General features: G+C 47.2%; 1 protein-coding gene across 1 annotated transcript in view; it reads left to right on the plus strand.

The window, feature by feature from the left end:
• Nucleotides 1-13,649, plus strand: part of LOC102450776 (uncharacterized) — a 54,038-nt gene extending 40,389 nt beyond the window's left edge. Inside the window, exons 10-11 of the mRNA XM_075905122.1 lie at nt 4,260-4,983; nt 8,212-13,649. Coding sequence (XP_075761237.1) covers nt 4,260-4,983; nt 8,212-9,010 — 1,523 coding nt within the window. The 3' untranslated portion in view covers nt 9,011-13,649. The remainder of the gene's footprint in view (nt 1-4,259; nt 4,984-8,211) is intronic.
• The last annotated feature ends 1,024 nt before the right edge of the window (nt 13,650-14,673 follow it).

Genomic DNA, 14,673 nt, shown 5'->3' on the forward strand with positions numbered 1-14,673 from the left:
AGTAAATTCTGATTTACTTATTTTAACATGATGAGTGAAGGTTTCAGTTAGAATGAATGTTAAATTAGAGTGGCAAAATACTTGCTCTGCTTTTGCCTCACATAGATCTGGCCTACACTAGAGCGGAAGATCATTATAAGATATGCAGCTGCAGCTATTAACAGCTGGAGTCAACATATCCTAAACAACCATCCACACAGCAGGAGGTCGACAGGATCAAACTCCTCATGAGAAGCAGGAGTACTGGCACTGACAGGGGCACCCTCTGAGTTTGATTTAGTGAGTCTTAGCTAGACCCACTAAATCGAACCCCGAAAAATCCACCATAGCAGCGATGATCGTCTGCATAGCGTAGACATGGCCATACTTTTCAAATAGTTATGAGGACTACAAATGTGGAGCAGCATGCACTAAAGCATTGTATGAACTGGTTAAAACAAGCCACCTGGTAGGTCTTTATATTGACCTCTCTGAGTTCTCCTTGTTTCCTGGACTGTGCACTCCTGCCGTTGCTATATGATCACACATTTGGAAACACAAGAGTGAAGGGACCTCTAGAGGTCATCTAGTCCAGTCTCTTGTGTTCAAGGCAAGAACAAGTGATGTCAAGTGATCCGCTTTGGTATTTAATTCTGATTTCAATGTTTTTCACTTAAGAAAGCTGCAAGCACCATAGCATCACTGTATGCTGAATGAGTGTCCTGGCGTGTGTTTTGTGTGTGGCTCTTTGCAGAAAGAGGGAGACTTCGATGGATAGTAGGGATGTTAAATATCAGTTAATTGAATAGTCGATTAACCTAATGAATTCTTATTGGTTAGAAGACTATTCCATAGTTCCCAGGGGCTGGGCCGGCAGCCAGTGCGCTCCAGCCTCACTCCCAAGGAGCCCCTTGCCATCCCACACTGCTGCCTCATACAGCATGAGGCAGCAGTGCAGGGTGGCAGCAGACCCTGTCTTGGGCGGGTCTGAGCTCCTGGACCCGACGTGAGCTGGAACCAAGCTGGGCTGCCTGCCTGGCTCCTAATATGCTTTAAATGCAGAGCTGCAGTGGGGTTAGGTCCTGGACCTGTCACAAGCCAGGACTGAGCTGGACTGCTGGCCAGCCAGCTAAAAAATTTGCTGGTGTGGGGAGAGAAATGCATGTCTATAGAATTAACCTGTACGCTTTTGCTTATTGATTAATTGACTATACTACGCTATTATATCCCTAATGGATAGTAATGAATTGAACATGGCCTATTTGTTTACAAATGTACTTGTGACTATTTTTCTATTATTATTCCAGCTGGGCTCGTTACACAAATAATATGGTATATTCATCTAACGAAGCGGGTCTTTGCCCATGAAAACTTATGCTCCAATAAATCTGTTAGTCTGTAAGGTGCCACAGAACTTCTCATTGTTTAAGTAATTATGACATGTCCAATAAAATAAGACTACTGATTTTTTTTTAACAAAGCACAAAATTAATGTAATCTTTGGTTTGTTGGGAATCATTTTTTGCCAGTCTTGTTAGATGTGAGAGGTTTCAGTGTTCGTAACTCTAACGAGCCCAGAGCCATCCCATCCATAGGATGAATAGGGGTGGCCACCCCAGCCCCTGCATGTCTGGGGACCCATCGTATGGACAGGGGGTACCTAGGGGACTACCTAGGTTTGGGGGCTGGCATAGGAGCAACAGGGGTCACCCTTCCCCCTCACCATATGGGCTGTGGGAGCAGTCTGCTCTGACCCACCCTGTTGCCCTCTCTTGGCCCGCACCACCCTACTTCTCCAGGGCACTCCCACCACTCGTTGTGAGTGGAAGCAACCCTTGCTGCCGCCTTGCCAGGTCCCCCTTAATCCTCCAGGCCACATTGCTGGGGGCTCAGGAAAGGGGGGAAGCAGAAGCAACACCTGTGGCAGGGTGGGAGTTGCCCTGGGCATCACACCTCAGGCATTACAGGAGGTGGCCCCAGGCTCTGTGCCCTCCTCAGGACGGCCCCAAATAAAACATCTCTCTGCTGTTTATGGGTTCTTCACAGTATTGTTGATGTTAGTGTTTCATATTTGGATGGTGACATTGGTCATCGAAAGAAGGTGACTTGAGCTAGTGAAAAACACCAGGATGCAATATAATGCATTGGCACTTTGTAAGGGAGAGTGGACTAGCTGAGGAAGGTGCATGTCCTAGAAATAATCAGTTATTTGCCAATTGTAGAACATTTTAAATATCTGTCCACACTGCTATGCAAAAGCAAAATGTACAGGAAATGCAGTCCTATAACAGTATAAAACACCTTCACTTTACCTTCCACAGACATACCACTCAGAACTCACCAGCTACATCTAGACTGGCATGATTTTTGGCAAATGCTTTTAATGGAAAAGTTTTTCCGTTAAAAGCATTTGCGGAAAAGAGCGTCTAGATTGGCACGGATGCTTTTCCGCAAAAGCACTTTTTGCAGAAAAGTGTTCGTGCCAATCTAGACGCGGTTTTGCGCAAGAAAGCCCCAATCGTCATTTTCACGATCGGGGCTTTTTTGCACAAAACAATACCGTGTTGTCTACGCTGGCCCTCTTGCGCAAAAGCATTTGCACAAGAGGGCTTTTGCCCAAACGGGACCAGCGTAGCATTTCCACAAGAACACTGACAATCTTTCATGAGATCATCGGTGTTCTTGCGGAAATTCAAGCGGCCAGTGTAGACAGCTGGCAAGTTTTTCCACAAAAGCAGCTGCTTTTGCGGAAAAACTTGCCAGTCTAGATGCAGCCACCAAGTCAAAGTCCTTTACCTCAGCATAAATCTCTCTGTGTGTCTGTCTAGGAGTGCATTTTTTCAAGAATTCCTCCTAAATGGCAAGAACTAGGGCCACCACATTCAGCAAGTAGCTTCCTCTTCTCCTAACTTACAAGTAAGGTCAGGGTTCGGTTGTGCCAGGACAACCGGAAGTCCTGGGAAAGAGACTGTTTTCCATAACATGCAAAGAGTGGGGCTGCTGTTCCGAGACACACTGTACTGAGAGTGGCCACTGGGGGGCAGCCACACCACCAAGGGAGAGGCCACCAGGGCTGGGGCTCTGCCATCTTGCCTGCCAGCACTCTGGGTAAGTAGCGCCCCTGCCCCAAACCTTCCTCCCCCAGCCCTCGGCCACAGTACTGGGTGAGGGAGGGGGTTGAAAAAAGATGCCTGGTAGCTGTGGCGAGGACTTACAGGGGGAGGGGAGTACAGGCAGCTGAGGGAGAGGAGGGGGGAGAAAAGAGAACAGTCTCCTGGCACCCAGCTTCCTCCCCCCTACACACACATCCCCAAGGCCCTGTCCTGAAGGACCCAGGCAGCCCTGGGTGAGTCCACTAGTACACTCATTTAACATGCAGACAAACTCCAAAGGCTGAGTACACAAGCCACTACACTTTTTGAACAAATGCCATATGGGAACATTTTGTTTTTTTAACTGCAAACAAACCCCAAAACCAAACCCTACAATATAGAATGTGATGAAACCTTCATTAAGAATTTCTTTTGCAAATTTAGAAAATAAAGAAATCCAGTTTGTCACCCACACTCTCAGCCATCTTCCCTTGTGCCCTTTATTTCTGCCAATTTCTCATATTCACCCTAATCCTTTCTTGAACAAGCTTGTTTTCATTTTTCTAATGTGGAATAGCAACACGTATAGTGAAACATAGTAAATATCAACGGCAGAGTGTTATTAATTTATTAATGACCTGGATGAGGGGATGGATTGCACCTTCAGCAAGTTTGCGGATGACACTAACCTGGGGGGAGAGGTAGATATGCTTGGGGGCAGAGATAGAGCCCAGAGTGACTTAGACAAATTAGAGGATTGGGATACAAGAGGTGTTTGTATCTCTAGAGGTGTTTAAGTATTGGCTTGACAAAGCCCTGGCTGGGTTGACTTAGTTGGGATTGGTCCTGCTTTGGGCAGGGGGCTGGACTTGACCTCCTGAGGTCTTTTCCAGCCTTATGATTCTATAATAGAGCCACATTCAAATGTTTGTCCTGAGTTAGGGCTCTCTCATGTACTCTAACAGCAATAACCTAATGGCCTCACAGCTGGGAAGTACAGTTGAGGAAATCTCAGTTTCAATATTTTCCAGCATTTTTACTCTTCATAATCCTTTCAATGTTACTGATTAATTGCAATATAGTTTCAAGCATAAATTGGAATAACTTGTAAAATTACCTTTTCATGCTTTGGAAAAAAGAGACTAGCCATAAAAATGTTCATTTGATTCTAATTCTCTCCATTTCTAGTCAACTCTAACGGGATCACGTACAAGCCGGACAGCCTCAGCAAAGAGCTGTTCTCAGAGTATCCAGGGCTGGAGGATTTAATGAAAGCACAAATGAAAGAGCTGCAATGTACTCGGGGATTACTGATATTTGAGAAAAGCTGGGCTGTTGCTGTTGGATTGCCAAAGAGTCAGTGCGTTGTCTGTGATGCTCTCCTAATAGCCGCAGACAAATACCCAATGCTGTACACAGTCACAGAGGAGGATCCTTCTGGAGTTGGGTTTGAATATTCAAAGCGTATTGCTCAGACATTAAAGCTGAACCTGGTCAATGATGGGGGATATGCTCAGAAAGTCTGCGTGATTCCCCGTCACCTACAGCTTGGAACCAACATACAACAGAATAGAGATTCTCGTGTACAAGTCAAGTATCCCTTTACCTATGTTCTCTCGTCCACTGACGTATCAGACTTACTTCAGTCACTTGTAATAATCTTGTTGAGTTTTAGATCCTTCTTGAGTGACAAGCTTGGCTGTGAATTTTTCAACCTTCTCACCCTTAAACAATATGAGATACTAACCAAGAACCTTCACAAATTCAAGAAACTGTTTATCTATGGCCTGCCAGGAACGGGGAAGACAGTTGTGGCCCTGAGTATCATAGAGAGGATAAAGAATGTGTTCTGCTGTGACTCTGATGAGATTCTGTACATCTGTGAGAACCTGCCTCTGAAAACAATTGTGGAGTAAGTATTTTGTAGCTAATACAAGAAACTGATGTTAAATAATGTCCAATGGATGATGGGGGGACATGTGTTTATTGTTTGGTAAAAAATATTTGTCAGTCTAGGAGAAGACCTATTTTTCCTTCATTTAAAAAAAAACAAAACAGATCACTCTTCTCTCCGGCCTTGTCTATGTTAAGAGCCATCAACTGCTAATTCTCCATCAGTGTGTCTTACGGATGTTAATGGTTAACCAGTTACCTGGTGGGAGCTAGACCCCGTGGGACTTACCTCAGGCAGAGGTGCTCCAGTTCAGCTAGAGCAGCCCTTGGATGCAGCAGGCCTGGAATGACCCTCCTCCCATTTAATTGGTTAACTGGTTAAACATAACGTTTAACCTGTTAGCCAATGAAACAGGATTTTACATCCCTACTGCAACTCTACTAAATAGTCAGACAAATCAATGGTAAAAATTCCCTCCCATTGCTGCCACCAGTGGAGTTGTCAGAAGTTCTCCGGTGCGGAGATGATGCCATAGGTGAGAAGGCGATTTGCACGTTGTAAGACAGTCAGAGCAGGTAGTAAGGCATTTGGAAGGTCTTTCTTGATAAACCATTTTGGGTCAGATTCACCCCTCACTGGAATGGGAAAATTGGACCTCTATGGGCCAGCTAACTCCTTGCACCCGGCAGGGATTCAGCCGTTGTGGGAGTTAGACAGGGTTTCTTTTCCTCTCCTCCCTTGGGGCTGAATTTGGGGAAGGTCAGCTTTGGTTTGTGCTGGCTGCTCTATGGAGCCTTCCTCATATTCTACCCTCAGGCCAGGACTCCACAAGACCTGGAAGGTCAGCTTAAGACAGTGGTCACCAACCTGTAGATCGGGATCTACTAGATCGTGGAGCCTCTGACAGAGGATCCTGACTGGTTTGGCCGGGCAGCTATCAAATGCTGGCACTTCAGTTGTCCCTGAAGGGGATGGAGGGAGCTTGGCAATGCAAATCTCTGTCACTCTCACACTGTGTGTCGGCCATTCTCACACACACGCACTGTCCTTCATGCTCATCTCCCCACCCCACACACACGCAGGGGGGTTGTTACTTTGACTGCTGGCAAAGTGGGTTATTTTGGGGTTCTGGCTGGTCTGGGCATTTCATCATTTTCATTTCTCTCTAATGCTTAAGTGTAATTCTCTGAGCAGTGAGTTCTAAAACGCCCAGCCTGGCGTGGCTGGAGTCATTCTCCCCGTGGGAACTGCTGCTCCTGGAGGTGGCTGGCATGTCCCTGCAGCCCCTGAGAGAGGCAGAGCAGGGGGTCTCCACATGCCGCCCTTGCCTGCAGACACCGCTCCTGCAGCTCCCCTGGATCAGCCAGTAGAAGCTGTGGGTTCAGTACCTGTAGGTAAGGGGCAGCCCATGGAGCCATTGCCGTCCATGCCAAATGCTTTCAGGAGTGGGCCAGGGCCAGGGCAGGAGTGAGCCACCTTAACCCCTTTGCTCCACCAGCTGGAAGCCATCTCAGTTAAACGGTGCCCAGCCAGAGCCAAATTCCTGAACCCTTGTCCCAGCCCTGAACCTCCTCCTGCACCCAACCTCCTGCCCCAGACATGAGTCCCCCTGCACCCCAACTCCTTCCCAGAGCTTGCCCCCTGAAACTCCTCCTGGACCCCTATTCCCGAAGCCCCTCCCACACTCCAAACCCCTTGGCCCAAGACTAGAGCCTGCACCCCAACCCGCTACCCAGCCTGGTGCAAGTGAGTGAGGTTTGGGAGGAAGGGAGATGGAGTGGAGCAGGGTGAGGCCTCGGAGAGGGGTGAAGCAGGGGCAGGGCCTCAGAGAAGGGGCAGGAAGGAGAAGGGGCAAGGGGATTTGGGTTTGAGGTAGATCTTACATTGCACTTATATTTAAAAAGTGATCTTGTGGTTAAAAAGGTTGGAGAGTGCTGGCTTAAGGTATACAACTCTGGCTATGTAGAAAACATAGTGCCAGCCAGAGTACATGTGCCTGCCAGAGCTGCCCTCAGCATTTGATTTAGTGGGTCTATACTAGACCCACCAAAGCGAATGCCAGAACATTGATCTCTGGCACGGTGGGTGAAGACATACTCTCAAGGTTTCCTCGCCCCTATTTCCCTCCCTTGGTCCTAATGTCTCGCCCATCTGTTTTCTCTCTACCCATGTCTCTTATCCAGAGCTATTCTCTTCTTCCACGCTCTGCCATTGCGTCTAGGCCTCTTTCCCAACCAGTCTCCCAATTCTTCCTCTCACCCATATTTATCAATCCTCGGGTTCCACCTCCGTCGCCCCTCAAAACTGTTCTGCCCTCATGCCCAGCTCCCTTCTAGCCCTGTCTCTGCAGTCCCAACACACCCGGTGCGGCAGCTGCTCAGGGTAAGGAGGTGGCTGGTCACTGCTTCCTGCTCCTCCCTGTCTGCTGGCAGGGGTAGGGATGTGCCATCGATGCAGGGGGCTGCCGCGCTGCTTTCACCACTCTGGGCATGACATTTTGTTTAATAGTTTGCTCATCAGGGCTCATTCATTCCAGAAGTCAAGCTTGATTTCCCTGCCACCCCACCACATGCCAACCAGGCAGTGTTTCACTGGTCAGTCCTGGGGTGTCCAGCTGAGTGGCTTCTGAGTCAACATGTGGCCTTCTCACCCGCATCGAATACTTAAACCATGTTTATACGGAGAAAAACCCTAATTATTCACATATCCACTAAGGCTAGAGCAGCAGAAAGGGCCTTAATGAAAATGAGAATACAGCCCATATCTTACATTTAGAATATGTTCACTATGGCTGTGTCTACATTGGCAAGATTTTGCACAAAATCTTGCCGCCTGTCTACACTGGCCATGAGTATTTGCGCAAGAACACTGACGTTGTAATGTACAAAATCAGGGCTTCTTGCGCAAATACTCTGACACTCCCGCTCAGGGATAAGCCCTCTTGCGCAAGAAAGCCCAATGGCTACAATAGCCATCAGAGCTTTCTTGAGCAAGAGAGTGTCTACACTGGCACAGATGCTTTTGCACAAAAGCACATGCCAGTATAGAAGCTCTCTTGCGCAAATACTTTTAATGGAAAAAACTCTTCCATTAAATGTATTTGTGCAAAATCATGCCAGTCTAGACAGAGCCTATTTGTATATGTTGAATGAAACCCTACGTAGGGGCGGGTAAAATACAGCCGTAGTTGCACAAACCCACAGAAAATTCACACTCGTTGTGCCAAATGTTTATTTTCTTTTGTAGAAATAGAAACATTTGCCAGGCTGTGACCCGAGTGGCTTTCCTAAAAGGGAATTATCCATCAGCGAAGCACGTGGTTATTGACGAGGCCCAGAATTTCCGGTCAGAGAATGGCGATTGGTACGACAAAGCGAAGCGCATCACCCAAGGAAATGGTCCTGGGGAACCTGGTGTCCTCTGGATCTTCTTGGATTATTTACAAACAAGTCACCCATTTCTGTGCGGTCTTCCACCTCCATCAGAGCAGTATCCCCAGGAGTGGCTAACGGTCGGGGTCCGGAATGCCACGCAGATCTACAGCACCATGTTATATGAGATGCGAAATATTGTAGACTCTCCCCAAATCGACATTCCTTTTGAGCGGTTAAAAATGCTGCTCAACGAAGCTAAATGTGGCCATCCTCTATCAGGTACGTGTACTGTACAAACAAATTGGGAGAAGGATGAAATAGTCACATATGTGGCTGTCACTTGTTCCCAATATTTCCAAAATGGTTACTCTGGGAAAGACATTGCTATCTTGTGCAACACAGCAGAAGAGGCGGAGACGTATCGGAGGCTCCTACAACACAAAATGAGACGTTTCAAGCGGGATGTGCGGTTCACAAAAGCAGATGCCGTGCTGGGAAATGGCATTGTTCTTGACAGCATCCGCCGCTTTTCTGGCCTGGAAAGAAACATTGTGTTTGGTGTCAATCCAGTCCCTAACCCTACACAGATGGAGATTTCTGACAATCTTAAACTCTGTGTGGTATCCAGAGCTAATTTACACCTTCATTTGCTGTATGAAAGTAATGCTTGAAACTATCATGGCGGTTCACTTGGGATCTGTTTAATAATCCGTGTAGGATTTCCCTTTGGTGCCAGCTATGTGCAGAGACTGGTAGTCATGTTGCGTTTATGGTTTTTCACTCACAATTCAGATGTAAATACAAAATCAACCTTAGGCAAAGTTTCAGCCTGGAGGGCTTTCATCTCCCAGGCTAATAAATTACAAGAGACCTGAGGGTCTTAAAAAGCCAGGCCCTAACATATCCCAAAGCAGCTGTGTGGGATACCATGAAAATGGTCCCTTTGGGTTCATCTGTCGTGGAGGGCTTCCTGCCTCCATGTTCCCCACTGCAGCATTTGTGTTGGCCTGGGCTGTCGGGGGTGAACTGACAGGTAGGAGGCAGTGTGCAGGCACGCGAGAGAGGTCCCAGTCCTGCACTGATTCTCTGTACAACACATGGGCCAGTGCTTCCAGAACGTCCTCGGATATTTGGGTGCCCTGCTACGCAAGATGCACCGAGTGGGATACATGAGCAACTTAGGTGCCTGAACTCTGGACTGCGGCCGCTAAATCTCTGCCCAGCGCCACAATGAGCCTGGCTGCAACTTCACCCTGTCGGGACCTAAGGTGACTCAATTCCCTAGGCCCCAAGTTCATAGAATCATAGAACTGGAAGAGACCTCAGAAGGTCAAGTCCAGCCCCCTGCTCTAGGCAGGACCAATTCCAACTAAATCAACCTGGCCAGGGCTTTGTCAAGCCGAGACTTAAACACCTCTAGGGATGAAGACTCCACTACTTCCCTAGGTAACCCATTCCAGTGCTTCACCACCCTCCTAGTGAAATAGTTTTTCCTAATATTTAACCTGGACCTCTCCCACCTCAACTTGAGACCATTGCTCCTTGTTCTGCCATCTGTCACTACTGAGAACAGCTTCTCTCCATCCTCTTTGGAACCTCCCTTCAGGAAGTTGAAGGCTGCCTTCAAATCCCCCCTCACTCTTCGCTTCTGCAGACTAAACAGACCCAAGTCCCTCAGCCTCTCCTCATAAGTTATATGCTCCAGCCCCCTAATCATTTTGGTTGCCCCCCGCTGGACCTTCTCCAATGCGTCCACATCCTTTTTGTAGTGGGGGGCCCAGAACTGGACACAATACTCCAGATGTGGCCTCACCAAAGCTGAATAAAGGGGAATGATGACATCTTTGGATCTGCTGGCAATGCTCCTCTTAATGCAACCTAATATGCCATTAGCCTTCTTGGCTACAAGAGCACACTGTTGACTCATATCTAGCTTCTCATCCATTGTAACCCCCAGGTCCTTTTCTGCAGAACTACTACTTAACCGGTTGGTCCCCAGCTTGTAACTATGCTTGGGATTCTTCCGTCCCAAGTGCAGGACTCTGCACTTGTCCTTGTTGAACCTCATCAGATTTCTTGTGGCCCAATCCTCCAATTTGTCTAAGTCACTCTGGACCCTATCTCTGCCCTTAAGCGTATCTACCTCTCCCCCCAGCTTAGTGTCATCCGCAAACTTGCTAAGGGTGCAATCCATCCCCTCATTCAGATCATTATTAAAGATATTGAACAAAACCAGTCCTAGAACCGAACCTTGGGGCACTCCACTAGAAACCGACCGCCATCCTGACATCGAGCCATTGATCACTACCCGCTGGGCCCGGCCTTCTAGCCATCTTTCTATCCATCTTACCGTCCATTTATCCAATCCGCAATCCCTTAACTTGCTGGCAAGAATATTGTGGGAGACCGTATCAAAAGCCTTGCTAAAGTCAAGGTATATAACATCCACTGACTTCCCCATGTCCACCGAGCCAGTTACCTCATCATAGAAGCTAATCAGATTGGTCAGACACAACTTGCCCTTTGTGAATCCATGCTGACTATTCCTAATCACTTTCCTCTCATCCAAGTGCCTCAATATGGATTCCTTAAGGATCCCTTCCATGATTTTTCCAGGAACCGAGGTAAGACTGACTGGCCTATAGTTCCCTGGATCGTCCTTCTTCCCTTTTTTGAAGATGGGCACTACATTTGCCTTTTTCCAGTCATCCGGGATTTCTCCTGATCTCCACGACTTTTCAAAGATAATAGCCAAAGGCTCCTCAATGACATTTGCCAACTCCCTCAGTACCCTCAGATGCACTAAGTCTGGACCCATGGATTTATGTACGTTTAGCTTTTCTAAATAGTTCCTAACTGTTCTTTACCCACCACGGGCTGTCCATCTTCATCCCATCTTGCGTCACTTGGCGCAGAAGTCCAGGAGCCAACCTTGTCCATGAATACAGAGTTCTAGATGAGGGGCCTGCTGCCTCCCTGGGCACTTGTCTCACCGACACCAAGCGTGAGTCACAGGCCAGGGCAGAGACATCTGACCCCCTAAGTTGTGTGCAGGTGGCGACCTGGTAGCATGTTCAGAGGCTGCTTAACACTGAGTCCCTCTCAAAAGCTGGTCTGAGGAGAAGGCGGCAGTGAGGCCCACCTCCAAACTTTCAGCCTGGCTGTGTCTAGACTGCAGGCTTTATTTTCTAAAAGATCCCAGTCTAGACTGGTGCTTTTTTCCTGCAAAGCTCTGAGCCGGAAAAAAGCGGCAGCCATGTTTATGCAAATGAAGCAGGGGGGATTTAAATTCCCGCTTCATTTGCAATTGCGATGTGTCTAATTTGCATCCCTTTTACGGAAAAGGGATGCAATCTAGACACAGCCCCTGTGTTTAGAGCACTTTCCTGGGATGAGGCAGGTGTCGGTATCCTTCCCTCTTTTCAGCCTGAGGGGGAGAAGGGATTTGAGCCAGGGTCTCACCTCTCAGGAAGGTGCTGTAACCCCTGAGCCGGTGGCATATTGTGATGCATAGCTCCCTCAGATGCTCCTGAGGAATCTGTTCCCTTCAGCTAAATAGGGTGAATGGAGCAGGGAGACTAGAGCAAGGTGAGTGCGTCAACCACTGGGCCAGAAAGTCCCCCTCCTGGGGTATATACGGCCTTGCGGCCTACTCCTCAGGCTTTCCTGTGCTTCAGAGTGCCACAGTGGGAGGGGAGGACATGGGGACCTGGGCCCTCCCACTCCACTGGGTCCCAGCCCAGGGCCCTATTGTCAGTGGAACAGTCCACTGCTTGCTCAGCAAGGGGGCTTCTCCCCTCAATCAGCTAAGCACTCGGTGTGCTATCACTCCCTGCCCTGGGCTGCTTCCCACCTCCCCGCGGTTGTCCACTGTCGTACCTCTTCCGGGGCCAGGGCTGTCGTGGTGGTTGCGGCATTGGCTCTGGCTGCGTGGACTCCTCTGACTCAGGAGCTGGCTCTGCAGGTCCTTCCCCATCATCCGTCAGCCCCCAGTAAGCTGTCTCAGGGCCTTCTATAGTGTGGTTTTTGCACAAAGAAGCAGTGTAGCTGCTTCCATTTTGCGCAAGCCCCTTGTTTTGTGCAAGATCCTTATGCCTGTCCCGAAGAAGCGGGCAAATATTAGCATATTTTCTGTCATTTCTTTTGCAAAAACCCCTTGCACAAAAATAAATGGCAGAAAATATGCTAATATTGTTACGACTTATGCTAATGAGTCCCTCATTAGCATATTTTCTGCTGAAAAAACTTGTAGTATAGATGATCTACGCGGGGGGCTCAACAAAGACTCTGGCTATTTTACCCATTACAAAGATAGCCTCCCCAATTATCACCTCTAATACCATTAGCTCACAGACATTTACCTTCCCCCCCTTCTGTTCTGAAATGTGATTTGTCCTTTTCATATGTGTTCATTTTTTTGATTGTAACCTTTGGTATATATGGTTGTGACTATTTTCTTCCACTATTTGATCTGAGGAAGTGGGTCTGGCCCACGAAAGCTCATCATCTAATAAACCATCTTGTTAGTCTTTAAAGTGCTACATAGTCCTGTTGTTTGTTGTAATATAGATGTAGCCCTAGAGAAAGATTATTTCTTATTGATAGAACCATTAAAACATGTTGATTTGCAACCAAAAATAGCCTTTACACAGAAAAAAATATCCCGTTAGCTGTAAATGCTTTTTTTAACTATAATGTATCTCTTAATTTTTAAGAATCTGACTCAATGTATGGTATTGTTAGAGAATGGTGATAATTTGAACTTGTGATTTGTGTCAATCTGCAGTTGGATATGTCAAGAGGCACCTTGTCCACCCGCCAGCGAGGGTGGGGAAAGTCTGCTGCAGCCCCTCAGATTCCCATTCGAAATAGGGTAGCCTATCGGCCACAAAGTCTATGCACTAGAACGTAGGGCATAAGAACATAAGAACATAAGAACGGCCGTACTGGGTCAGATCAAAGGTCCTTCTAGCCCAGTAGCCTGTCTACCGACAGTGCCCAGCACCAGGTGCCCCAGAGAGGGTGGACCGAAGACAATGATCAAGCGATTTGTCTCCTGCCATCTCTCTCCAGCCTCTGACAAACAGAGGCCAAGGACACCATTTTATCCCCTGGCTAATAGCCTTTTATGGACCTAACCTCCATGAAATTATCTAGCTTCTCTTTAAACTCTATTATAGTCCTAGCCTTCACAGCCTCCTCTGGCAAGGAGTTCCACAGGTTGACTACATGCTGTGTGAAGAAGAACTTTCTTTTATTCGTTTTAAACCTGCTACCCATTAATTTCATTTGGTGACCTCTAGTTCTTCTATTTAGGGAACTAATAAATAACTTTTCTTTTTCGGCCCTCTCTACACCACTCATGATTTTATAGACCTCTCATATCCCCCCTCAAGTCTCCTCTTTTCTAAACTGAAAAGTCCCAGTCGCTTTAACCTCTCTTCATATGGGACCCGTTCCAAACCCCTATTCATTTTAGTTGCCCTTTTCTGAACCCTTTCCAAGGCCAAAATATCTTTTTGAGGTGAGGAGACCACATCTGTACACAGTATTCAAGGTGTGGGCGTACCATAGTTTTATACAGGGGCAGCAAGATATTCTGTGTCTTATTTTCTATCTCTTTCCTAATAATTCCTAGCATCCTATTTGCCTTTTTGACCGCCGCTGCACACTGTGTGGAAGTTTTCAGAGAACTGTCCACGATAACTCCAAGATCCCTTTCCTGATTTGTCGTAGCCAAATTAGCCCCCTTCATACTGTACATATAGTTGGGGTTATTTTTCCCGATGTGCATTACTTTACACTTATCCACATTAAATTTCATTTGCCATTTTGCTGCCCAATCACTCAGTTTGGTGAGATCTTGGAGTCCCTCACAATCTGCTTCTGTCTTGACTATCCTAAACAGTTTGGTATCATCCGCAAACTTTACTACCTCACTGCTTACCCCTTTCTCCAGATCATTTATGAATAAGTTGAAAAGGATTGGTCCCAGGACTGTTCCTTGGGGGACACCACTAGTTACCCCTCTCCAATCTGAAAATTTACCATTTATTCCTACCCTTTGTTTCCTGTCTTTTAACCAGTTCTCAATCCAAGAAAGGACCTTCCCTCTTATCCCATGGCCATGTAATTTACACAAGAGCCTTTGGTGAGGGACCTTGTCAAAGGCTTTCTGAAAATCCAAGTATACTATATCTACTGGATCCCCCTTATCCGCATGCTTGTTAACCCCTTCAAAGAACTCTAAGGGTATGTCTACACTACCCCCCTAGTTCGAACTAGGGGGGGTAATGTAGTCATATGGAGTTGCAAATGAAGCCCGGGATTTGAA

Source organism: Pelodiscus sinensis, chromosome 21 (assembly GCF_049634645.1).
Source record: "Pelodiscus sinensis isolate JC-2024 chromosome 21, ASM4963464v1, whole genome shotgun sequence".
In the NCBI taxonomy this organism is placed as follows: Eukaryota; Metazoa; Chordata; order Testudines; family Trionychidae; genus Pelodiscus; species Pelodiscus sinensis.